We start from the raw sequence: 26138 nt of genomic DNA on the forward strand, positions 1-26138 counted from the left end.
GGGATATATTTACATGTATCATGACAACAGAAAACCAAAAGAATATAGGCATGCATGACAAAGAAGGAAAATCTTTGGCCTTTTTCCAAAAGCAATTTCCAAAGAAAGAAACACACACTGAAGTTATTCTTCATATTCTAGGACATTTATTTTCATAATATCAGGAGTTATGCACATGAGTGTGGCAAGAATATTAGTTCCAAATGTTACATGTCCCCAGCAACATACGAGAACTTGCTTTGCCCCCCAGAGGAACAGCTGTGCACATCACGCCAAGCATTAATCCTTCCATGATCATAGTCCTGTCCCAGTATTCCCAGTATTCCCCAAATACTGCCCATTTTATTCTTTCTCTTCCTTTCCTCACCTGACTGCAGTGCTGCCCATGCCTGTTGGATCTTTGCATCAACTAGACTTACCCTTATAATAAAGACTCAAGAGGTAGTAAATGAAGTTTCTGTGATGGAGAAAAAAGAATAACAGTCATATGCACTGGCCCGCAACCAAACCTGGGACACTCAGGTAGGAGGTGAAATGCTTGCTATTAAAGCACCAATATTCTTAGGTTAAGGTGTCCTTTAGCTTGTTGTCCTTTAGCTTGTAACATATCCAAATACTTCGTGAGGTTGCTTCTCTCACAACCCACAGCAGTCCCTAAGACTTCATCTACTGGGCTTCACAGAAATGGAGCTACCTGTCCATACATGGACTCAAAGACCACACAGGTCCCAACTACACTAAATAGCCTACTCTGAAGCCTGATTTGGGATGAAAGTGAACCTTAGGTGGGACCTGCTCCTTCCAAAGGGTACAAGTTCTCAGCTGAAGAATGTGCTCCTAGGACACTTCTTAAGATCGACTACTAAGAATTCCCATAAGACCAAACTTCAGAATGTTTTCTCCAGGGAACTTCATACAGAGGCCTTTTGGTGGCCTTTATCCCAGCTGTCAGGAAACTGACTTGGTGAAATTGAAAAGGTAAAAAGTCAGATTTACCTACCACAGTGACTCATTTTGTTCTTCCTTATTACCAATCCCTGTCAAAGACTTGTGCTTCTCCAATATGTACATGTGCTTCAAAGCCAATACAAGTCTACAACCCATTAGCTCCGGGGATTATCCACTAAGGTTCTTTCCCAACACTTCCTATGGTCTCCAGGGCTCCAATGACCAAGGAAGGGAGGATTGCTGTTGGTTAGCTACTGTGGCGGTTGACGTAGACTTAGGCTATAGGTATGTATGTCCAGCTTTATACCATGGAATAATCAGTCAAAATGCAATGTGGCAAATGGGTTGAAGTAGACTAGCCTGGCTGTGGGAGGGTCCATTTTTTTGTCTATTTTATATTAATGGAGGTAATAGGTGATAGATAGAAGAGTTTAGTAATGAAGTGGCAATGAGTCTGTAGAAAGTCCAATAAATTTAAGCACTATTTATTAATTATACTGGAAATAAGTTTCTGTGTTGAGAGAATGAGAAAATTTATCCAAAAAGAATAGGAAGATCTGGTTTGGGCAACAGGATGGTTGGTAGTGAGGGTAAACCAGGCAGGGCTAGGGACAGATTTGGGTGTTGTTTTAGTGATCAGTTGAAACCAAGACAGTGCAGTATGATTTTTTGGGAGATGCTATGTCCAGGTCTGATCTGAGAGTGTTGAGGTACAGAGCGTGGCAGTGTGTGATGCTGACTGGGAACTCACTGTTATATTGAGCGTTAGCACTTGTGAATTCAAGACACAAATGAGGCATTCACTTGTGAATTTGGAGTTGTGAGTTGGAAGTGCAGGTTTGTAGTTTCAAAAGAGATGTGGGAATAAATGTACATATGGTTGATGTAGGTGGTAATCGGAAGCATGTTGGCCAGAGCCGGTGTGTACCTTGGATGTTGGACAGAGGGCAGACGAGCTAACGCTCTTCAAGGTCAAGGTGAAGGTCATTTTCCTTGTTGAGCTCAAGTTTATGACTCAGCCTCCACCTAGCTTGCCTTCTAGCAAGACAGGCATCCTTGCACCTCTGTGGCTTCTATCCTTCAAAAAGTTATAATGATTCCTAGTCCCAACATGTGAGGAAGTTCTCCAGGCTCCTTTCTTCAGTTTAATTTCCCAGGGAAAACTGAAGAAAGAAATCTCTCAGTTATTTGAACTTCAACAACAGACTTCTTTGTTAATATTTCAACTTTAAGGTATTTCTTTAAAATATCTATTTGCCATACAGCTAGTAAATCAAAACCTATTAATTTGTGAAATTGAATTCTTCTAAACATTGACTGCAAACTTAATATTTTCATATCACATACCCATTCAAATGTTTTATATACCTTAAAAAAGACACATTATAATAAAAAGGAAAAAACTTTAAACGCTACAAAAAACTAACTCCATGGACCAGAGTATTAATATACTGGTCATATATCTGGTCATGATAATGATATATTATCATTCTATAATTATAGAATATCATTATATTTTATCTTGTTTCTATCTTTTCCCCTCTTTTACGTCTGATACTAATTCTGGTTCTGATTCTTATTTCTTTCCTGGATTAGAATTTTACTTACCTAACCTACAAGTTAAGTTACCTTTCCGGAACCACTAAAACAACAAGTTGAGGTCAACAACTGAAGATTTAGGAACAGAAACAAGGAACCTAGATGAATTTCTTATGTTTTTCTATATGCAGTTAGAAAGAGCCTTTTTCTGGGTTGAGTTTGATCAAATCATATTTTGATATTTATAGTTTTGTCTAGTATAGGTTTCCAAAAAAAAAAAACTTTGGTTTGGGTGCCTTTATTAGCTATCAGCCAGCACTGTAAAAAGCCTGTTTTGGAACTGTTAAGTCTTTCCGGATAACCCCCTTAAATTCTACCTATAAGAGGGCATAAGTAAAGGCATTGGTGGTTCAGTGGTAGAATTCTTGCCTCCCACACAGGAGACCCAGGTTCGATTCCTGGCCAATGCATGAGGGTTTTGCTTTCATTTCCCTGGGGATTTTTGTCCTATAAAATTATACTTCATGGGTGAAAACCATCATTTAGGAGTTTGGGTTGCTACTGCTGCAGTACCTGCATTTAACAACCACTTAGTCTTTGAAAAGGGGAGAATTTCCGGGGTAGTTTGCGGTTTAGACCATAAGGACCTAAGATCACAGTTACTTCCAGCCTTTCCCCTGGAGGACCCACGGAACCTAAAGAGCCACCGGGTCACTAATGCACGTGCTGGGCCTGGGGTCGCCTGTTGGTCAACGGCTCACCACCACCGAGCGAGGATGGAGACAGGAAGGTCCCCGGAGGAGAGCTGCCGCGGGGTCCCGCAGACACCCCCCGGGGGGAAGGGGGGAGGTCGGCAGCGCCGGCCGCCCGAGGAAGGCGGAGGCAGGCGGAGAGGGACCCGCGTGGACGCGAGGGGAGCTGCGCCCGGAGACCCCGGGTCGCGCCGCCACCCCCACACCTGCCGCCCAGCTGGTAGCCGTCCGCGGCCGCCGCGGCCTGAGCTACTCCTGCGGGCGCGTCGCGGTTTCCCGGGAGGAGGCCGCCGGCCCGGCGATGCGCCCCAACAGGTGTCAGCCCGGAAAGTCTATTTTTAAAAAGGGAGAAGGAACTAAAGATTCTGGGGACTGTTGACCGGATTTGTTTTCTGGCTCTCGGACGCTCCTCGGAAAGGACTGCGATTCGAGGGCACCACTGCATTAGACTCCTCGGGTGATTAATTTTCATCTAAGAATAGTTTAAATTTAAGTTTTTTAAACCTATTTTCAAGCCAATGACATTTCACTTTTTAATAATTTTTTCATGTTTAAGGGTTTTCTTATTCTGACATTATGTCTTTCTGTAAACTAAATGTTTACATTCTGTTGTAAACATGGTGATTTTTTTAAGTCCTTACTTGGCAAGACTGTTGAAATCATCAGGTTAGTTTTACTATTTTAACTTATTTGGGAATCTCTGTATTGAACACTGTAATGTGATACATAATTTCTTGTTTTTTAAGATTTTTCTCTAAATAGGTATCCGGCTTTAGAGAGAACAATCTAGCAGTCTTGATTTTATTATAAAAAGGAAAATGATACATTACTTAGGTGATGAAGCACACTGAAAGGACTCATATAAGTATCAGAGATTGACCCTGGATGATCAACTTCAAAACAATATCATAGTAAACCTGTTAGACTTTAAAGGTAAAGAAAACATTCAGGTTCTCCAGATAAAACTGTGAAATGTTACAAAAGCAACAGAATTAGATGACTAACACAGAAAGCAAGGCAACAGTGAAGCAGCATTTTCAAGAAACTTATGTAAATAAAGTGCAAATCACAGATATATCCAGCCGATCTCCTTTTAAATGTCCAAGGTATTTGAATGGCTCTGCTATGACACTCTGATGACCTTGTACTTTTCCACATGAGCCACATAGGCAAGGTTTAACTGTTCTTTGATCCAATTCTTGGCTGAATAGCCTCTTGGAATATGGAAAGATAGGCAGTCTTATGAGGTGCTATTATATGGAAATTCTTGCAGTAGATTGCCTGTCCTGGGGAAGGCTACAAGTAAGCAGTTTCTCACTTGTCTCCCTGGTTCTGGTGAGACCTGCAAATTTCCACCTTGCCTCTACCCCCCTATGATGCCACTACAAGCTATAAAACTCCTTGGCAGCAATATGGAATAGGCTCCTTCACGATAGCAAGACACCACTTGTGTTTTCTTGTCATCTGATCCCTCCAGTGTGGTGTCATACTGTGGGATTATGGATGTGGAGAGCTGACAACATGCTACATTTGCTTATGCTGTGTGTCTAAGTAACAACTACCTCAGTTCATTTGAGATTGTTGTCTCCTTACTGGTCAATTCTACAAAAGTGTGACAAGCACACCTAGCAGCTGCCACTATACTATTGCCTAGGGACTGCTTGATAAATTTGGTATTTAATGTGTGGGGCCAGTAAGGTTATAGTGCTTTCTCAGAGAAAAGACAGAAGGGAGTGCATGGGCCAGGTTAGGGGATATGAGAAGGCTTCCCAGGATGATGTCCCCAAGTGGTGGTTATGAGCCAGAGGGGTAAAGGCCTTTTGACTGTCTATATGTTCATGGACAACTGGAGGCTGAGCAGTGAAAAGGAAGGATTGAAAGCAGCCACCTAAATGGTGCTTTAGCTGTTCCTTTTAGCTGTTCCTAAAATGGTGCTTTAGCTGTTTGTTCAGACTGAGTGGATGACTTCTTAAAACCAAAAGGAAGAACATGGCTATGCTTATTGTAGTGGTACTACTTCCTCCATGGCCCCCACTGCATCCCTTTCTTCCCCTTATCCTGACCTCAGGTAATAAGAAGACCCCCCACTGCTCCAATGGGCTTCAGAGACTAGTTACACCTCCTTGCTCTCCCCGAGCTCTTTGTCAAGGAGATAAAAATGGTCTCCTGGATGCTGTGTAACCTGTCACGTGCAAGTGTTCAACTCCTTGGTCTGTGTTCCCGTAAGAGAGTGTAAATTCAGCTGACAGAGTTTGGGTAACTCTTGTGGTAAAGAGAAAAAGAAGTTAAAGTTACAGGAAAGCCCTCTGCCCCAAATCAATGTATAGTTGTGAAAATGTATAATTGCAATCAGTGAGTTGCATGCTTATGCTATGAATGCTCTTAAAGTGTAAGAGGAGATTCTTCTGTTTAAGGCACTGTCATGTGTAAAGTGCTAAAAGGACAAACTCCCCTGACATTTACAACCAATGGATGGCTCAGAATTTAGCATGAGTGCGTAAACCCTCTGATGTCCAAAGTCTGACTGTATAAATAATGTCCTACTGATTGGCAAGTCAAAAATTTTAATTTCAACAGCTCTGACCTCTGTGGTAATGGATTTCTGGCAGCAAGAATGACTGATAAACCCCACCAATTTTCAGTAGCTTGCTTGCCAAGTAAAGTTTCTTGGGACTATGTAGATAAATCCTTCTGGCAATGCTCAATCCCTCTGGCAGCCAAAAAGAAAAAAGAAAACAAAACAAACCTGTTTTTTCTCACAAAGAACTCTGTATTTCTGATACAGAAGCAACCACTGCATGCTAAACTCACACGTCCTGCCAAAATCTGACCTGTTTGTTTTACAGTAAAAATTGTCCTTCCACTGTCTTCTGGCCTCCATACTTTTTGATTAGAAATCCACATTACGGTTAAAATTTGAAAAGTACAGAAATAACATCAAAGTAATAGTCTCCACTGCCTCCAAACTGACTCTCCAAACAGTATTTAAAATATGGTGAGTACAATTTTCAAAAATAGTGGAATAAGAGCACTAAATTGGTGGTGTTCAGCCAGAGAACCAAAGAATTCCCAAATCTCATTCTGCCAATAACCTAGGTTCCCAAGTGGCTATAAGGGTTCCTGAAGGAGAAATATACACAAAGTGGCAACATGTATATAATCATAATTTGTTATTGGTAGGTCTTGTGCCACAGTAGAGGAAATCCTAATAAATTGTTGGTCAATTCAAGGTCTTTGAGAATTTTCCTTCTGTCTAAGCACAAAACAATCTTAACCAAACTTCCCCAAGAGGAGAGTGCCAGGAAAAAAAAAAAAAAAAAAATCAGGGATGCCTGGGTGGTTCAGTGGTTGAGCCTCTGCCTTCCGCTCAGGTCATTATCTTGTGGTCCCCGATCCTGGAGTGCTGGGATCCAGTCCCCACGGGGAGCCTGCTTCTCCCTCTGCCTATGTCTCTGCCCCTTTCTCTCTCTGTACCTCTCATGAAAAAATAAATAAAATCCTTAAAAAAAAAAAATGCAGACAGTTGCAGGGTTGGAAGCTCCCCTTGTCACCAGCCAGGCTGACAGTTTTGATTCTCAGGTAGAAAAGGGGTAGTATTAGCTACACCCCTTTGTATGTTTTATTACACAGTGTCCTCAACCATTAGAAAAGGAACCTCAATATCTGTCCAGGTATGTGAAGAATGAGAAGAGTGTTTGCTCCTCCATTAAGTATTTTGGGAAAGAGCGAAAGCAAAGAATTTCCTCTTTCTACATGAATATTTCCCTTTGCTTTTCTGATGTTATTCCAAGGAACAATAAGAGATATTTTTAAAATATTTTAAAAAGAGAGAGAGATTAAGTAAGTCCTTCAAATGGCCATCTTCCCCCCCCCGCCCCCATGGTCACTCCTGTACATCATGCTGGACCAGGAAATGGACAACAGCTGGCCAAGGTAGGCCATTTTACTATTATTGTGTAGTCCTCTTAAGCATGTGAGAACATGGCATAAATTCAGTTAACGTCAGGACTACACTAAGAGATTACAACACCTTCCCATTATACTTCATTTTTTAAAATTATAAATAGCTGCATAATGTATGTATGACTACATAATTTAACATAATTCATCAGGTAGTGTTATACAGTGTGCAACACATGACAACATAAGCCAACTATATCAATGTGAATAAGATATGAAACTTTATTACTAAATCTTATTATTTTTATTATAATTTATTATGTTATTAACCTTTTATTACCACTAAATTTCCTTTAGAAAAATAAAAATATAACTACAGATCCAATAAAGCAAATTTCCTTCACTAATGTTCTCATCAAAATAAAGTGTGGCCCCTGGTTGGCTTAGCCAGAAGAGTAAGCAACTCCTGATCTCAGGGTCCTCAGTTTGAGCCTCATATTGTGTGTCAAAATTACTATTAAAAAAAAAAAAAAAGCAGAAATAATGAATACTTAACATTTTCATCAACATGGATGGAACTGCAGGGTATTATGCTAAGTGAAGTAAGTCAGAGAAAGATGGTTTCACTCATGTAAATATAAGAAACAGCACACAGGATCATAGGGGAAGGGAGGGAAAACTGAATGCGAAGTAATCAGAGAGGGAGACTAAACATGAGAGACTCTTAACTATAGGACACAAACAGGTGTGCTGGAGGGAGGTGAGTGGGGGTGGGGTAACTGGGAGATGGGCATTAAAGAGGAGATGTGATGAGTACTGGTTGTTACAAGCAATTGATGAACTTATTGAACACTACATCTGAAACTAATGACGTACTATAGGTTGGCTAATTGAATTTAAATTAAAAATAAACTTAAAAAATAATAAAATATCTCTCCTCCTCTTCCTTCCCCCAGCCCCTCTCCCTCTTTCTTCTTCCTCCTTTTCTTCCTCCTCCTCCTCTTCCTTCTTTTTAGAGGGAAAGCTCAAGCAGGGAGTTGGAAGTGGAGGGGCAGAGGGAGTTGGAGAGAGAATCTTAAGCAGGCTCCAGGCCCAGCCTGGAGCTCTAAGCAGGGCTGGATCCCATCACCCTGATATCATGACTTGAGTAGAAATCAAGAGTGGGACTCAACCAATTAAGTCACCCAGCTGCCCCTAACCCTTATCTTCCTTAAAAAAATAAATAAATAAAAAGATAAAGTGCCCATCAAAATGAAAATTAAATTACTGCAACAATTTCTCTCTGGTTTTTAAGAATTTGCTCTGCTTCCAACCACTGTTAGGTCTTCAGAAGCGGTCACCTTCATTCCTGGTGCCCATTTATTTCTGCCAACACTTCGAAAGATGGATTTAGGGATCCTCCTGTGCACCACCTTCCTGAAGTTCCTAAAGGTGAAGTATGCCCATGAAAATTTTCAAGCAACTGCACCATATCCACAAAGTTTAGAATTGCCAAGACCCCTGCAAGCAAAAATGCCAGGTGTATATTTTTAGTGCAACTAATCTGACCTGGAAGAAAAAGGTAAACCCCAGAACAGAACCAGAGTCTTCAGTTCAAGATCGCTGAGGTACCAGGCAATTCTTCCAGTTTGTCTCTTGTGGACTTAATGTCTATGGAAAATTGACTATGAAGAGGTTGGCTGGTGGTAAATAAAGTTTGAGATTATATTTAAAAGAATTCTAATTTCTAGTGTTAGATTTAAAATGTGGGGAGAAAACAAAGTCTCATACAGGTTGGGGCATAAAATTGGTGCTTATACGTTGATGGGAGAATTTGAAATTCACACTCCATTTCACCTTAGCAGTTCTACTTTTGGAAGGTATCCTTAAGAAATAGTTAACTCAGTGTCCCTTCAGTCTTGGGGAAAACAAACCACAGCAAAGTATGCTGACCACAGCGACCTTATTCCCTGACCGGGAATCGAACCCGGGCCGCGGCGGTGAAAGCGCTGAATCCTAGCCACTAGACCACCAGGGAGCTTACAGGTAAGTACCTATTTAAATACTTTCTGACAAAAGCTAGCCGGCGGCTGATCCCTAGAAGATCTCCCTGGGCCTGCCTTTCCCGCGCCGCCAGCCCTTTGAAACTATGTGCTCTAAAGCCATTCCCTCCTTTTATAAAAATATAAAAATTAAAAATTTTAAAAAATAAAAAGAAACAAAACAAAACAAAACAAAAAAAGGAAAAAATCCCACAGGAAAGGTCCAGAGCGCGGCGGGACCGCAGCCGTGCCCGCAGCCCCGCCGGGTCCACACGTCCAGCCGCACCTCGGGGCTGCCCCGGAGACGCGCCTTTGCGGACACGAGGAGCCGCCAGGGCGCGGGAGGGAGGCGCCGGCGTGAGACCCCGGGGCCCCGCATCGCCCGGAGGACCCCGAGCGACGCGGCCACCGAGCCCCGCGGACGGAGACCGCCTCAAGGAAGGCTGGGCGGCCGGAGCTGGACCCCGGGTCTCCGCCACAACCTGCGGCCCCGCACTGTCAACCCACCTCCGCTGATGCTCCGCACGCTCGGGCCACCCCGCGCGCTCTCTGACGCCGGCCTTCCTCCCCGCCACACACCCGTTGTGTCGGAAAACCGCGCGGCTTCTCTCGTCAGCCCCGGCCCCGGAGCCACGCTGTCTTCCTGCGGTCGGTCTCTGGCAAACGGCTGTCCCGACACGGGCGGAGAGAAGGACTCCACTCGCGACCGCCGCTCCGCAAAGACTGCAGGGTTTGCGACCTTTAACCTGGGGACCGCCGGCTGGGCCGCCGCGGAGCCGAGTCCTGGGCGCTGCGCGTCACACGAGCCTCTCCCGGGCCCGCCTCGAGGGGCAGGACAGGGCCGGGCCCCCTCAGCGCCGCCGCTCCCGCCAGGTCGAGCCCCGCACCCCTGCGTGCGGCCGGCGGTCCCGCTCCGGGCGGCGTCGATTCAAGGTGTCGCAGCCGGCGACGCGCAAATGCGCGGGGCGCGCGGACGCACCTCACCGCCCTCGCGACCCGCGCCGGCCCCCCGCCCCCTGCCGCCCTCGCGGCCCCGCGTCCTCCCCCGCGGGCGGTAACGTCCCCGCCGGCCGGAGCCGCCCAGACGCCCAGGCCGGAGGGCCCGGGAGGAGAGGGGCCGCCTCCCCGAGGTGCCGTCCAATATTAGGCTCCCGAAACGCTCTGGGAGAAACGGAAAGGGAGAGGTGGAGAGAGAGCCGAGGGGAAGGAACAACTGCAGGCGGTTTTCCTTCTCTAAACGCGGCGGAAGATGAAACCGGGGTCCCGTGGCTGCTGAAGGTGAGTGTCGTTCCCGTCTTGGGGGGAGCCTCGGCCTGGCGGTCAGTGAGGAACCCGCCCCTGTTCCATCTCTCCCTGGGCTTTCTGTGGATTCCAGGAATGCAACTGGGAAGTGTATCTTTAATGCCCTTACTTGACGGAAGAGTACTTTAAAATATTCTAGCAAAGGAAATGGCTCCTGATGGGCTTTGAATGCAGACTTCCAGGTGTGGGGGAAACCCGAGAAGCAGCTGCTATAGTTGAGAATCGCACACACCCAGGAACTGCACTTCAGTCAGGTCGATTTGTCTCTTAGGCTGGGCCCATTTTATTTTAAGTGCACTGTTGGCTGAGTTTAAGATGAATTTAGGACATTCGTGATAATATTTTAATAGCTTTTAAATACACATTTTAAAAGTCACATAGCAAGCACATGAAGCCTGCCATTTTTACAAAAATGGGAAAGATGATGTATAAATAAGAAAGCATCATAAAATGGCCTTTAAATATTGGTTGTTTCCACTTTTTTTTCCTTCAATAGATAACATCTAACTCCTCTTTCTACAAAATCTGACAATCACTGAGAGACCCAGAATTCGACTGTTTCCAAGCTACTCTTTACTAAACTTTTTCTTGGCATCTCCTCCTCATTTTTTCTAATACAGGAAAAGTCAATTCTTACTCAGCCTTCAACTTCAACCACACAATCAACTATCAATCCAGTAAGTTAGAGGCCCTCCCCGGGGCTTTTTCTCCCTACAAAGAACAGAAAATTCCAAGCCAAACGTTGTAATCCTAGTCATAAGTAACAGAAAATTTTGCTCTAGCCAAAGACATGACAAATGAACTTTTTTTCCAAGAAAAATCTAGATTCATGGTTGAGTGTTGCAGACACTTTGTCTCTCCATCAGATGAAATAAGAGAAGTTAAGTGACAGAAGATCTTGACTTGTGTGGTAGCTACTTTGGTATGTACACATTTCAAAATTTATTAGGCTGGAAGACTTGAAGACTTACTATTAAGCTGTTTATTACTATAAACAAGACAGTGTGGCAGGAGGAGATATGTATATATAAATAGAACTGAAATGAGACACCTACACCTAAAATAGACCCACCTTCTCTGGTCAGATTATTTTCTAAAAAGAGACACTAAAGCAGTTCAACGGAGAAAGGAATATCATTTCAATAAATAGTATTGGAGCAACTAAATATCAACATTGTGACAATCCCTACTTCACAATATACATGAAAGCTAATCTGAGTTGGATCATAGACCAAATCATACACCCCTCAACTATAAAGTTTTAAAGAAAATACATGAGAATATCTTTATGAACTGTGGTAAGCAAAGTAAATATTACACAAATAAGTAAAAAGAAAAATGATGTTAGACTTTAAAAATATTAAAGTAACATTGGTCTGTTAGACTTTGACATATTTATACTTAAAATGATAAATATTAAAATTATAAAATAATTAAAATATTGAAAATGTCTTATCATTAAAAGATACCATTCAGTAAAAAGGCAAATCACAAACTGGGGAAAATTTTTCACAAAACATAGCTGACAAAGACCTTATCTCCAAAATTTTTATCTCCTATCAATATTAAAAACTGAAATGCCCATTTTTAAAAATAAGCAAAAGCTTAAACAGACACTTCAGAGAGAAAGATATACCAATGGCCAGTAAGCACATAAAAAAGTGCTCAATGTCATTAGTTGTTAGGGAAATATATATTAAAACTGCATTTAGATACCACTGTACCCAATAGCATGGCTGAAATTGTAGTCTGAAAACACCAAATCTTGGTGAAGATGTAGAACAACCAGAATTCTCACACATTTTCAGTGGGATTGTGTTGTAACCTTTTTGGGTTATACTTGGTTTTACAGTTTCTTACACTGTTAAACATAAATTTATATAAACATCCCTTTATTCCCATCAATTCTTCACCTAGATATTCTTCCAAGATAACTGAAAACATATGTCTATACCAAAAATATTGTAACAATAATGTCAGTGTTTTTATTCATCATGGCCCAAACTAGAAACAACTCAAGTGTCCATGATCAGGACACTGCTAAACAAATTGTGGTATATCCATATAATGGAATTACTATTCAGCAATAGAAAGGCATGAACTTTTTATATACTCCACAATATGAATAAAACTCAGAGATATTATGCAAAATATAACCCTACACGTACTCCATTTACAAGAATTTCTAGGAGAAGCAAAACTAAGGCACAAAATACCGACATAATTTTAAAAAATAATGCAGAGGGTAATGACAATGAGGATGATGATTCTATTGACTGTGATATTATTGAGTAGCTACTAAATTCAGGCACAGCCAACAATGACAGAATGAAGTAGTTACTCTTATTAGCCCCTTTTTACAGAAGAAAGAATTGAGGCACATAAAGTTTAAGCTACTTCTCCAAGGCCACACAAGGGCAGAATCAGACTTACAAACCAGAACCTGTGCTCTTGAGCACAGACTGATCAGATCTTTCTTCTCAGTTTTAGGTATTTCTGGTGTTCTCAGATGTAGGGGTGAGAAGAGGAGAGAGAAGGAAAGAGAGCAAAAGAAGGAGTGAGGGGGGGCGGATCGTGAGGGGGGGATCCCTGGGTGGCACAGTGGTTTGGTGCCTGCCCTTGGCCCAGGGCGCGATCCTGGAGACCTGGGATCGAGTCCCACATCGGGCTCCCGGTGCATGGAGCCTGTTTCTCCCTCTGCCTGTGTGTCTCTGCCTCTCTCTCTCTCTCTCTCTCTCTCTCTCTCTCTCTGTGACTATCATAAATAAATTAGTTAAAAAAAAAGGAGTGACGGATAGAAACACCACAAAAATCCTTAGTCAACAAAGAGCAGAGCAGGAAACTATTATGAATGTTTTTGCATCAAAGATTATAAAAATTTCTAGGAAGTTGGTGATCTGCAAGCAAGTCAAAGATTCTTAAGCCAAAGTGGTTAAGTATTGTGATGAGGTCAGGAAATGCATTATAAATTTTAAAGCTGACAACTAAAACATTGAAGCTTCTAGAAGAAAATGTAGAAAAGTATATTCACAATCTTGAGTAGGAGAGATATCTTAGAGTAAGATACCTGAACAAGAACAGAAAAAATAAAGAAATTAGATTTCATCAAAATTCAAAACTTCTGTTCATCAAAAATCACCATAAGTAAGAAGGCAATTCATAAAGTAGGAAAAGATATTTGCAATATTCTTATCTGAACATGACTCAAGAATTGAATGTATAGAGAACTTTTAGAAATCAATAATAAAAGCCAAAAATATTAAAAATTAGCAAATACCAGAATAGGCTTTCTTCACAAAAGATAATTTCTAAATGGGCAAAAGACATAAGAAAAGATGCTTATATCATTATTTATTAGGGAAGCACATATTAAAACTACAGTGAGATGCCTTTATCACTCACAAGAATCAAACTTTTAAAGAGGAAGAACACCAACTGCTGACAAGAATATAGAGGATATCTTGTTGCTGTTGACAAGGTAAAATTACACAGTCATTCTGGAAAAGTAGCAGTTTCTAATAAAGTTAAATATACACCTATCCCATGACCCAGCACAAAGTATATACTCAAAAAATGAATGCACATATATAAGGGCTTTATTCACAATAGCCAAAACTAGAAATTATCCAAGTATCCATCAACAGCAGTATGGTCACACACAGAAATAACACTCATCAAGAACACCATAATAATACATTCAATAGCATGGATGCATCTCAAAAACATTGTTACATGAAAAAGAAAAGCCCGACACACAAAAAAAGTATATTTACTTCTGTGAATTTCAAAATAGTCACCACTAACCTATGGAGATAGAAATCAGAACTGTTTATATTTAGTTATGTTTTTGTTGAACCATTTTAAAGTAAGTTATGATCATTGAACCTCGGCATGCAAATGACTTCATTGACTCCAATATTCCTTAATTCAGTTCAGTCTTTCAACCTACTATAGACTGGAGTCAGCAAACCTTTTTTGTAAAGTGCCTGATTGTAAATATTTTAGGCTTTGTAGGCCATTTGGTCTGTTGAAACTGCTCAATTCTACCGTTGTAACACAAAAGCATGTGCCAAATGTCAAGAAAGATGCCAAGTGCTGCAGTGACTCGGATTCGAACCGAGGTTGTTGCTGCCACAACGCAGAGTATTAACCACTATACGATCACGGCGCACCATAAACCTGCTGGCATTTGGTGTGCCTCCTTTAATATTTTTGATGTGAAAATATCCACATTTAGATAAAGCTATACAAGATTTCCATCAGCCCAGAAACGTTAGTACAGCCTTTTGTACTTTTGTACCCTCACCACCATTTGTGGCCCAACATCAGGGTCTGCGGTGGCTCCCTAGTACTCTGCAATCAAGAGAAAAGGAGGAAACCCGACCGTGCACCAAACTGGGGTCAGATATTGGGTCTTCCAGAACCCTGGCCCGTGTTGAGCATGCGCAGAACTACCCCAGAAGTTAAAGTACCGTCTGTGCTTCCATTTATGTAATGGTGTAGACATAACCGTTTTTCTTGTTGAGATATTTCAAATGTTAATGGGATCTTCTTAGACACTATGACAGCGAGCATTTTATAAGTTTGCATTCAACTGTTGTGGCCAAGATTGTGAATCCAAGGGATCCCTGGGTGGCGCAGCGGTTTGGCGCCTGCCTTTGGCCCAGGGAGCAATCCTGGAGACCCTGGATCAAATCCCACGTCGGGCTCCCGGTGCATGGAGCCTGCTTCTCCCTCTGCCTATGTCTCTGCCTCTCTGTGTGTGTGTGTGTGTGTGTGTGTGTGTGTGTGACTATCATAAAAAAAAAAAAAATTGCGAATCCGACACTGATGCAAGTACATGAGGGTTTGTTAACCAACTCAAGCTTGGGTCCAAGTATACCCGACATAGTGGAGCAGGGACTTGGACCCTGAGGTGGGTTACAGCTGGGTTTTTATGGGCTGGTCTAGGGGTAAGGTGGGGTTTTGCAGTAAGGGGGGGGGTGTGAGAATCTCCAGTAAAGAGGTCTCACAAGCTCTTGCTTCCTTATTCTGATAAGGGCGTGCTTTGTGATTTTGCCTGTAGCCGGGGTAAGGTAGAGTTCAGTACCTGGTCACAGTGGCCTGAGATGGCTACCGAAGCTACAATGGCTGTACTTGTGCCAATGTTAAACTTGAATGGCCCTAATTTTCTCGGCCTCCACACAACAGGGTATTTTACAGTAAAATCTAACAAAACTTAAATTAGATGCCATTTTCTGGCTCTCCCACGCAATCTTTATACTAAGAGCACATATTGAAATCTAATTCACACTGAATACAACGCACAATCTTAAGCTTACAGCCCAATGAGTTTTTGGCCAATGCCAAATAACTGCTGTGATTTAAACCGCGGTCGTTTCTTCCACAAGACAGAATACTAACCACTGTACCACTAAAGCACATGGTGACTTCACTGATAATTGGTGTGTGTCCTTTGATATTTTTGATGGAAAAACAATCACAATATTTTCTTGCTCTCTTGAACAACTGCAGGTTCTTGCACTTTTCCGTTTTTCAGGTCCTATCTGTCCCTACGCATTCTAATACAAAATTAAAAAAAAAAATCTCATTTCTCAGGATCTGGCCAGTGCCTCTCCATAAACCTCTTGGGAGGTCTCCTTGTCCTCAGCCTGCGTCCTGAAGGTTCCCTTTTGGCCCCGACTCTTTTTCTGCTCCCTCATACTGGCCCCATCCACCCTACTGAAGATGGATGGCAGTTGAATTCCGTGCTTAGAGCTTAAACCACACAGATGGTATACCATAAGCCCCTCTGTTGCCCAGCCCATGGAATAGTGCAGGCTTTGAAATCAATTGACCAAAATAAGACCTTTTGAAAAGAATGTCCCCTTTAAAAATATATATATATATATATATATATATATATATATATATATATATATATTCTAGCTGTTGTCTGTATGTTCAGACTCTCAAACGCATTAATTCAGCAAGTCACTCATTGAGTGCCCTGGGCATTCAGCTTTTCTTGGGCCCCCTCCACTCAGGCTAGGGATTAGAGGAGTGGTGGGGTAGCAGCCCAGAGTGTCTGCGGAGGTTCTGGCTTCAGAGGTTGGTGAGGGGCAAGGCCAGCCGAGGCCATTTGGCTGCCCCAATTTCGGAATGACCCAATGTACTGGTTTCAAACGTGAGAAACAGCTTGATTTGTCACTCTAAGCTCTCAGGTTTTCCAAGGCTTTGGAGCCTGCCCAGACACACAGCAGCGATTGGTAGCCGGTTGCGTTTAGTGAGGGAGCACTCTCTATTACCACGAAGAGAAAACACGCATTGTCTTGTCTCTGTGGTGCAATCGGTTAGCGCGTTTGGCTGTTAACTGGAAGGTTGGTGGTTCATACCCACGCAGAGACGGAAGAAAGTGGGCCTTTTTACCTCGATTTGGTTATCGCGAATTTTCGCTGGCAGAGATCGCGAATTCACGCTGGCAGAGAGCAAGATACCTTGCTTGCCTCCCTTCAAGTGATTCAATAGCCCGGCCCTTCTCAGGTTCCTATGACCTCCCAGACCTGCCAGGACACGGAAGTTCCTAGAAACAAGGGACAAAAGAGGCTTGAGGTAACCTGTTTCCAAGAGCGTTTGTCCTGGGAGGAAGGCTTGTTTCTTTGGGTTAGTAATAAACTTTATGTACCTCAATTTTTCAACTGTTGTAATAGCATCTTGCAGGGTGTGTCTGGATTTAGTAATCGCTCAATCAATAATGCTATCAGAATCATGAGCATTATCATCTTCTGCATTATTTTTGAAGAAGGCATTTCCTTGTACCATTACTTAACCTTTTACATGTTATTTTTAAAAATAAGTTGATCTTAATGATAATCAGATAATCCTACAGTCATCATCCTTGTACCCATATTTTTTGCCCCTTATATAAGAATTTCTATAGGGTAGAGTCCTGTTAATGCAATTGCTCTGTCATTGGTTACGATATGTTTTTTAATGTTAATAATAAATCCTGATCCTGGAGATCCAGATCAAGTCCCACATTGGGCTCCCACCTCTATGCCAATTATATTACAATTTAACTTGTATTTAAAATTTTTTCATGTTATTTTACTAGAACAACACTGTTCTGTTTCCTTTCTCTTTATTTTCCTTTCTCTGTTTCCTTTCTCTTTTATTTTTTCAATTACATCCTGCTTAAGACAGTTTATTCATTCCATTCATTTCAGTTATGGTAGTGACAAAATTAAAAAAATCTTTCATAAATAAAAAGTGAATCAAGGTAAGAAAACATTAAGTTATCAATGGTAAAGGAACATAGATATGGCCAAATATGAAAGTGCTATTTCATGATGTTTGAAAAACATGATTTGGGCTTATTTTTACAGGACATCCTTCCTCCCCTTAGTCACTCTAGGAGCACACCCTCTTGCCCTAAGTCAAAAAGGGAGGTGCTCAGCTGTCCCTTCTACACTTTGAACACAAAAGGCACTGTCACTTTTCCTGTGTGCCCCTCTAGGGAATTCCCTTGTTCAGACCAATAGGAAAAATCAAGGTGCCTAAACACTTCTGGTTGGCAGATATGATCACATCATCCCCAGAGCCATAGAGCCTGTTTCTGGGGAAGATTAAATTGTTTTTGTTTGCTCTTTCTCCTCTTCTTTTTTATTGCATTAATTCAGTGTTTTGTAGGCCTTACTTTTAATCTTCTTTTTCTCTTCAAAATCATGGAACTTGAGCAAGGAGGGAATGCAAATCTTGGTGAAATAATAATCAGTACAAACAAACTAAAACAGAAATAAATATCCAAATTTCAACACTGGCATGATGGACAAGCCCGAGGGCTCTGCAGGCAAACTGCCTGGCTCTGAGTGTTGACTCTCACCATCCCAGGGCTGGGGCCCTTGCAAAGTCAGCTCAGCCTTTCAGTGTGCAGGTGTTCTCATTTATTTCAGGGTTGTTATGTGGACTAGATAAATTATATACTATACAGCACTGGGGGACTTTGTGCTAGTCACACAGTGAGGCACTGAGAAAGCTGTTAGTAGCATTATAATTAAGACTTTTGTTTCCATTTCTAACTGCACTACTGCTGGCTTTGAGCATTCCCCAGAATAAATGAGGAGTGTTAAATGGTTTGGTTGGCCTCTTCTCTTCCATATTAGTGACAAGCACCAGGAAAACTGGTTACTTGATAATTTTAATGATGATTTAACTTACAGTGCAGATAGTATAGCAGGGAACTGGATCCAACTTCATGAAATCCTTGGATCTAGGACAGGCATGACAATTGTTCAGCTCATGGTAGACACTCTTTTACACATATTTCTAGGAAGAGCCTTTAATATCTAGTCAGACTTAACCCAAATACTGTAAGAAAAGTCCAAGTATGTACCAGTAATCTATTTTGTTGTTTTTAAGACATCAAAGTAGAAATATTTAATTTACCTAGAATTTGTAGATTTCCTCTTTCAGTGATGATAGAGTATCTGTAGCAAACCAACACATACACTGAAAAAAAGTAGATAAAAATCTGGTTTAAAGGAATTGTTTGAAGACTTTGGAAGGCTACCAGTGTAGCTAGGACAGAGCCAGAGAGAGGTTCATTGGAATGAAACTAATTTTCTGCCTTTTCCCCTCAGGGCATCAGCCTGGACAGGAACCAGAGACTGAGAAGTTGAGGAGAAGGCAGCTAGCTACTAAGAATCAGAAAAAATAGCAACACTTTAAATAATTCAAGGGGGGAAGTGTAGATGGGGGGCTGGGAAGACTTGAGGAGCCAAGGTCCTATAGTGCACTGTGATATGAGCTGGATGATTGTGGTAAAGGTTTTGCCTTCATTAACTCTAAAAATAAAACTGCCAGTTATTTCACCAACAAATGATGAAGATTGAGAATAGCAGAAAATTGCACTCTACAAGCAAGCTATAACAAAACCATTGACACCACCACTACCACCCACTCCCTCCACCCCACCCCACCCCCACCCCCCACAACAAAGGAGCAGAAGAGTCTTTTATGAAGTAAAAGGGGAAAGAAATTGGGTGGCAGAAGGAAGCCTATCTTCCTCCAGTTGGGATAGTAAAGTAATATATACTCTTGTGAGATCTTTCCCTTCCTGTTGGGTCTGCAGTGTAGTTGGGTGTGACATCTCCCCCTGAAGAATCTCTCCACTCTGGGAGGTTGAAACTTGAAACTTCCAGTTTCTAATTTTCACACCCTTGGAGCATTTGCAAATTCAGCTGTATGCAGGGAAGAAGCTAGGAAGACAAGCAGAGTACGGCTGAAAGAGCAGTTTCAGTGGTACCCTGGTGCAGAGGAGATAGAAATAGAGATAGAAGTTCAGGACCCTCCAAAGAGAGGGTACCTCTCAGACAGCAGCCCTAAAGATCTACCGCCTAGGAATGTAGGCAAAACCAGATATAGACTGACACTTACAATCAATACAAACAAACCAAAACAGCTTAATCGTGAGATGGATTGAGGTGATCTGCTCCTATATAATCTCTCCCAAGAGATAACATTATCAAAACCCTCCATAGTTTTTCACACATCAGGCCTGTCATTCAGTCACATTTTCCAGGAGTATAAAGAAATAAGAGCAAGAGAAGGAAACAAACAAACAAAAAAAGGCAAACAATATAAACTGACTTATAACATGATTGAAGTATTGGACTTATCACATAGGAACACTAAAATATTTGTTTTAGGTGTTCAAGGACATAGACGACAAGATGAAAACTTACACTGGAGATTAGGAATCTATTGAAAACTCAAATGGAAATCCTAGAACAGAAATAAGTGATAACTAACTTTAAAAAGTAACATAGAGTTTTTTAACAGCAGTTTAGACCTAGTTGAAAAGGAATTAGTAATTTAAATATAAGAAGTATAAAAAAATATAAGAAGTATAAAATATCTAGTTAAAGTTGTATGAAGAGCTTTATAAAAGGAAGGGAACTTCAGGGAGAAGAGTTTTTAAAAAGTATATATCATGTGTTTTGGTTTTTAGTTTTAGTTTTCTTTTACATTTTTTAAAATTTAAATTCAATTTGCCAACATATAGTATAACATCTAGGGCTTATCCCATCAATATGTCATGTTTTAAAATTTTTTTTAATTAATTATTTATTTATGATAGTCACAGAGAGAGAGGCAGAGACCCAGGCAGAGGGAGAAGCAGTCCCATGTCTCCGATGTGGGACTCGATCCTGGACTCGAGCCGGGTCTCCAGGATGGCACCCTGGGCCAAAGGCAGGCGCCAAACCGCTGCGCCACCCAGGGATCCCCAATATATCATGTTTTTAAAGGGCCAATGTACCTGTATTTCCATTAGGAGATGGAAATTGGGTTAAAATCAATCCTGAGCCTCGATGGCTCAGTTAAGTGTCTGCCTTCAGCTTAGATCATGGTCCCAGGGTACTGGGAGCGAGCCCCATGGCCCCCCTTCTGCTTCTCCCTCTCCTCCTCGCTTGTGCCCTCTCTCGCTATCTCTCTCAAATAAATACATAAAATCTTTAAAAAAATAAAATAAGTTTTGTAAAATGTGATGGTCAATTAAAAAATAACTGATAAGCTATCAAGCCAAATGTACAAGAAATGCTATCAATTTCAAACAAGATTAAAAACAACAGAGCTGCATCCAAGCACATTTAAAACTGCTGAAAATCAAAGGCAAACAGAAAAGTCCTAGGCACATCTGGAAAACAGCAACTCATGTTATATTCATTATTAAAGGGCTAAAATATATAACTTTCAATCTACATTTTTAAAAAATTTTTACTTATTTACTCATGAGAAACAGAGGCAGAGACAGAGGCAGAGGGAGAAGCAGGCTCCATGCAGGGAGCCCAATGTGGGACACTATCCCAGGATCAAGGGATCACACCCTGAGCCAAAGGCAAGACACTCAACCACTGAGCCACCCAGGCGTCCCTCAATCTACATTTAATTCCTGATAAAATATCTTTCAAAGTGAAGATGAAATAAAGGCTCTTCATAGATAAGCAGAATATATTTAGAAAAGGAAATACAAAAGGTAGTTCTTCAGGCAGAAGTGATCCCAAGGGAAACATGGAAATAGAAGGAGGAATGAAGAGCAATGGATATGTTAACTACGTGAGCAAATCAAATAAACATTACTGTCGGAAGCAAAAACAATGATGTCTGTGTGATTTAAAAATATTTTGAAGTAAAACGAATGACAAAAAAACTCAAAAGGCAGGACGGTAAATGGAACGATTATCAGTAAAGTCCTAGTGTTGCCAAGTGAACTGGGGAGACCCCGGGGCCCATCCCAAAGGTGTCGCTGAAGGTTCTTGGTCTTGGCTCAGAAAGCATTCAAGGATAGACGTGCAACACAGCAGATGAGTAACACAAGCAGGAAAGTTTATTAAAGTGAAAAATACACTCTCCAGATAAAGCAGGTAAGCTGGAGAGACAGGAAGGAGAAAGAGGGAGAGGGTACCGCCTATGCCCCCTGGGGGTTGGGTTTCTATCTTTTATTGACAGTAGTTTACTAATGGATGGAATATGCATTACTTGAGGCGGGGATTTGATTTCTTAGAAGCAGGATTTCTCACCTTTTTGTCCTTATTTGGTCAGGGATTTCCTGTCATGGCACCCACCATCTTGGACCTGTCTGGTTTGATCCAGCTTCTGTGGCTTGCTACCAGGACTGGCCTCTGACTTTCCTGATAGCTGCCCATCACTTATTCTTTGCTAGCTTCCCAGTATCCTGTTAGAACCAAACTAACTAGCTACTCTAACACTAACATAGTCTAGAAAGTATGAAAGTTCTAGTTTATACTGGAGTCTTTTGTTTGGATTTTACAGAATACATTAAAGTAAAAAAAAAATGTATCAGGAGGAAACTAAAAGCTGAACAATTATTTTTGTGTAATTTCAACAGTTTAAAAAATATAGTCTTGTTTTTATGCTAACATTATGTTATTGTGATATAATTTACAAACAATGCACCTATATAAAGTGTACAATTTGATTAATCTCAACAAATGTATACACCCTTGTGACCATTAGCCAGACCAAAGTTCATAGAATATCAACTCAGGAAGTTCCCTGAGTTGTAAGTTACTCATGTAAGTTCCCAAAATACCTCAAAGACGCTACCACTTTTCCGATTTCTGTGGCTACAACTTAGTTCTGCCTGCTCTGACTTTATGTAACTGGAATCATTAGGCAGCAATAAAAACTTTCAAAATTAGATTTTCCAGACTACCGTTCTTCATCTTCTTCCAAATCTTTTGAAGGATGTGTGGAGATGGCCATGGTCACACCAACACGTTTTACTACTGGTCTATCCAAGCCTGACAGCAGAGCCACGGAAACAGTTAACCAGGGCATTCCACCCAAGTCTTAGGCTCTTAAACCCTAGATGAAAATCTGTCAGTAAGTAGTATGCTGCAGCCAACTAGCACTAGCTCTCAAAGTTGGCAGTTCAAATTCACAGGAATTGGTCATTATTACAAATTAAAGTATTTCAACTTATAATTAAATAAATTATATCAAAAGCAAAATAACAAATACCCAAAATACATCACTTCCTAGTTATTTTACATTTTACTGCTATCTATGCTCCTGAAATTACTTATGTGTACTATATTTTTTAAAATTGTGTTTAAATATGCCACAGTTAGTTGGTTACAAAAATAATGTTGCTATGAACATGGGTATACAAATATCTCTGAGCTCCTCCTTTCAATTATTTCGAGTATATACCCAGAAATAGAATTGCTGGATTATACAGTAATTCTATTTTTAATTTTTTGAGGAACTACTATACAGTTTTCCATATGGGCCGCACCATTTTACATTCCCAACAGTGCACATTTATTCCAGTTTCTCCACACTCCTAATAACACTTGTTATTTTGTCATTTTGGTTTTTTAAATAGTTACCATCCTAATGGACATAAGGTGATACCTCTATTATATTTATATGGTGGAAATACTATATCATATATGTATAAATACTTTATCATATCCCAACTCGATTCAGTGATGTCTCATTGGTGACAGTATTTACTTCACAGAGATAAGCAAATGCTACAAATCAGAATTTTATCCCCGAGAGTACTTGTTGTTAAACACTTACCAGCACACCAGTGAAATAGAGGCTTAGGAAGTGGGAAACAAGGGTTTTATGTTTGTGATTCTCTTCACACTCTCAGCTGCTGTAACCAAATTGCTGCTTGTACTTGCCATCCATCCCTTCCATCAGCTGGATTTTACTGGACTCTGTCACAGGCCATTTTCAATAGCTTTTTGGCAACTGTTGAGACCTGAGTGAAAGAATAAAGAAATCTATTAGATTTATAAATCAGCACCACATTGAGTATCCATATTCAAAGAAATAAAGTATTTTAAGGACTTTGATAAAGTGGAAGGTAATTTGGAGAGCCAGAATGTAACGCAAAACAGACCTTAGAGTATAATGTTGATAGAATTTTTTTTTTTTTTTTGAGGAATACAAAAACATCTACAAGTTGGGTGAAGTAGGGTGTCAAGAATCACTAGAGGCTTTGAGGTACCCGGGTGGCTAAATTGGTTAAGTGACCGACTCTTGATTCCGGCAATAGTGATCTCAGGGTCACAATCTCAGGGTCATGATTTTGCATCCCACATCAGGCTCTATAGAGCCTGCTTAAGATTCTCTCTCTCTCTCTCTCTCTCTCTCTCTCTCTCTCTCTCTCTCTCTCTCCCCCTGCCTCTCCCCTACCCCCCTAAAAAAAGAATCACTAAAGCCTTTAAAAATTCATGAAGGAAAAGTCAGAAAAATTGTTTTTATTGCAACTACCTTCAAGAAAATGAAAGTGTTGAGAAAATATTATTTTGATATTTTCTGTACAAAAGCAAGATTGAACAAGGAGAATATGTTTAGATTTTTCTTTAGAAATTGACAGGCTTACTCAGTTGGTAGAGTGTGTGACTCTTGATCTCATGGTTATGTTTGAGTCCCACACTCAGTGTAGAGACTGCTTTAAAAAAATTGATTGGTAGTTATCAATAAAAGAGTACTCAGGTATTAAAACTGACTGGTAAGAGAGGTGGTCTCCATTGATAGAGACAACCAGGCAGAAACAGGCAGCCTTGCATTGCATGAGGCAGGCCCTCAGAAGGCAGGACTTTCTCAGATGCTGTAGCTACCAACATTCTAATCCTGTGATCACAACTTGATACATGGAACCCTGAGTCCTTCCCGTAGCACTATTGTTGATGTCCCAGTGACTTCGGATTTGAGCTCTGGCATCTCAAACTTTGTTTATGCCTTCATGACTACTTGTGGATGCTAAAAAGGCTTTCTTATTTCTGAGGGGACACTCCCAGGAAACTTTATCTCAACTATAATAATCAAACAGACTCAACCCTCGGGGCACCTGGGTGGCTCAGTCAATTAAGCAACTGACTTGAATTCAGCTCAGGTCATGAGCTCAAGGTCATTAGACTGAGGCCCATGTTGGGCTCTGTGCTCTGCATGGAGTCTGTTTGAGATTCTCTCTTGCCCCCACCCCATCCCTCTGCCCTCTCTCCCTCTCCCTCTGTCTGTCCCCCTGCTCATGCTCTCTCTTAAAAAAAAGTACTCAACTCTTACTCCACTTTAAAGCCTATTTGAGGGATCCCTGGGTGGCGCAGTGGTTTGGCGCCTGCCTTTGGCCCAGGGCGCGATCCTGGAGACCCGGCATCGAATCCCACATCGGGCTCCCGGTGCATGGAGCCTGCTTCTCCCTCTGCCTGTGTCTCTGCCTCTCTCTCTCTGTGACTATCATAAATAAATAAAAATTAAAAAAAAATGTTTAAGAAAAAAAAAGCCTATTTGATTTCATTTGTTTATTTCATTGTTTGCTTGTTTGTTTTTCCTAAAATACCTCTGGATTCTCCTCAAAGCACCATCTCCCCCTATTTGCTATATCCTTCCTCCAACCCTATGGGTCATCAGAGTCCTCATGGCTCAGGAGGAACTCTTCAAGGGGCACATTATAGGTTTCATCCTTTACCTCCTGGTAGGTCCTCCCTCCCCCTTCCTTTTTGCTCCTATGAGATCCTCTTTAGTAATCCAACTCTATAAACATAATTTTGTTTTGATTCCTGTAGGTAGCTTTGGAAGAAAACTTGGCCATTGTGGAGACCCAGACACATTTCTCTTCCACCTTTCCTTTTAAAGGAGGCAGTAAGAGGGTTCTTCATGAGAAAATGCTCCAACTAAAAGCTGGGATGCAGCAGCCGCTAGAGAAGGGACCTGCTGAGAGGAGAGTGGATGAGCAGCAGACTCAGCCTGAAGAGGCAGGATCCTCCTCTGTGTCCCACAGTGGGTAAGAGACTCTCTGTTTAGACTTCCATTGTCAGAATTAAATCATTGCTCACACAGCAGCTTTCAGAGTTTTCATCCAGGCTCTGTAGTTAAATTACAGAGCTTTCTCATAAGACCTTCCTGGAAATTCTTTAGAGGAAAGCCTATAGTGTTTTTGTTATCTGTTACTTTATATTATTCAGAGAAATTTTGTTTTATTCTGAATAACAATGCATATATCATCAAATATATCATTTTGTTGCATGTTTGGGATTTCATGGAAATCTTCCAGTCATGACCATAATGTCTCTTTTCTGTATTGATGGAAGCACCTAAGAATCTCCTGTTACCCCAGGAGATTTCAGGCAGTCAGATTGTCCCTGGTTTCTGGAAT

At 41.2% G+C, this 26138-nt stretch overlaps 2 protein-coding genes and 2 non-coding genes across 5 annotated transcripts in view; 2 read left to right on the forward strand and 2 right to left on the reverse strand.

Moving 5' to 3' along the window:
* FCGR1A (Fc fragment of IgG receptor Ia) overlaps positions 1 to 9767 on the reverse strand; it is a 30123-nt gene extending 20356 nt beyond the window's left edge. For both annotated transcript variants that reach the window (XM_041755488.1, XM_041755487.1), the window contains exon 1: positions 9668 to 9767. The gene's annotated coding sequence lies outside the window, so the exon portion shown is untranslated. The remainder of the gene's footprint in view (positions 1 to 9667) is intronic.
* On the forward strand, positions 2887 to 2957 carry TRNAG-CCC. Its single transcript has one exon. It is a non-coding gene; the product is annotated as a tRNA-Gly (tRNA).
* The window catches only part of LOC121491822 (serine/arginine repetitive matrix protein 1-like), a 36479-nt gene continuing 18863 nt past the window's right edge, over positions 8523 to 26138 (forward strand). Inside the window, exons 1-4 of the mRNA XM_041756971.1 lie at positions 8523 to 8658; positions 9377 to 9812; positions 9883 to 10438; positions 25549 to 25766. Coding sequence (XP_041612905.1) covers positions 8523 to 8658; positions 9377 to 9812; positions 9883 to 10438; positions 25549 to 25766 — 1346 coding nt within the window. The remainder of the gene's footprint in view (positions 8659 to 9376; positions 9813 to 9882; positions 10439 to 25548; positions 25767 to 26138) is intronic.
* TRNAE-UUC lies at positions 9085 to 9156 on the reverse strand. Its single transcript has one exon. It is a non-coding gene; the product is annotated as a tRNA-Glu (tRNA).

Source organism: Vulpes lagopus, chromosome 5 (assembly GCF_018345385.1).
Source record: "Vulpes lagopus strain Blue_001 chromosome 5, ASM1834538v1, whole genome shotgun sequence".
Lineage (NCBI taxonomy): Eukaryota > Metazoa > Chordata > Mammalia > Carnivora > Canidae > Vulpes > Vulpes lagopus.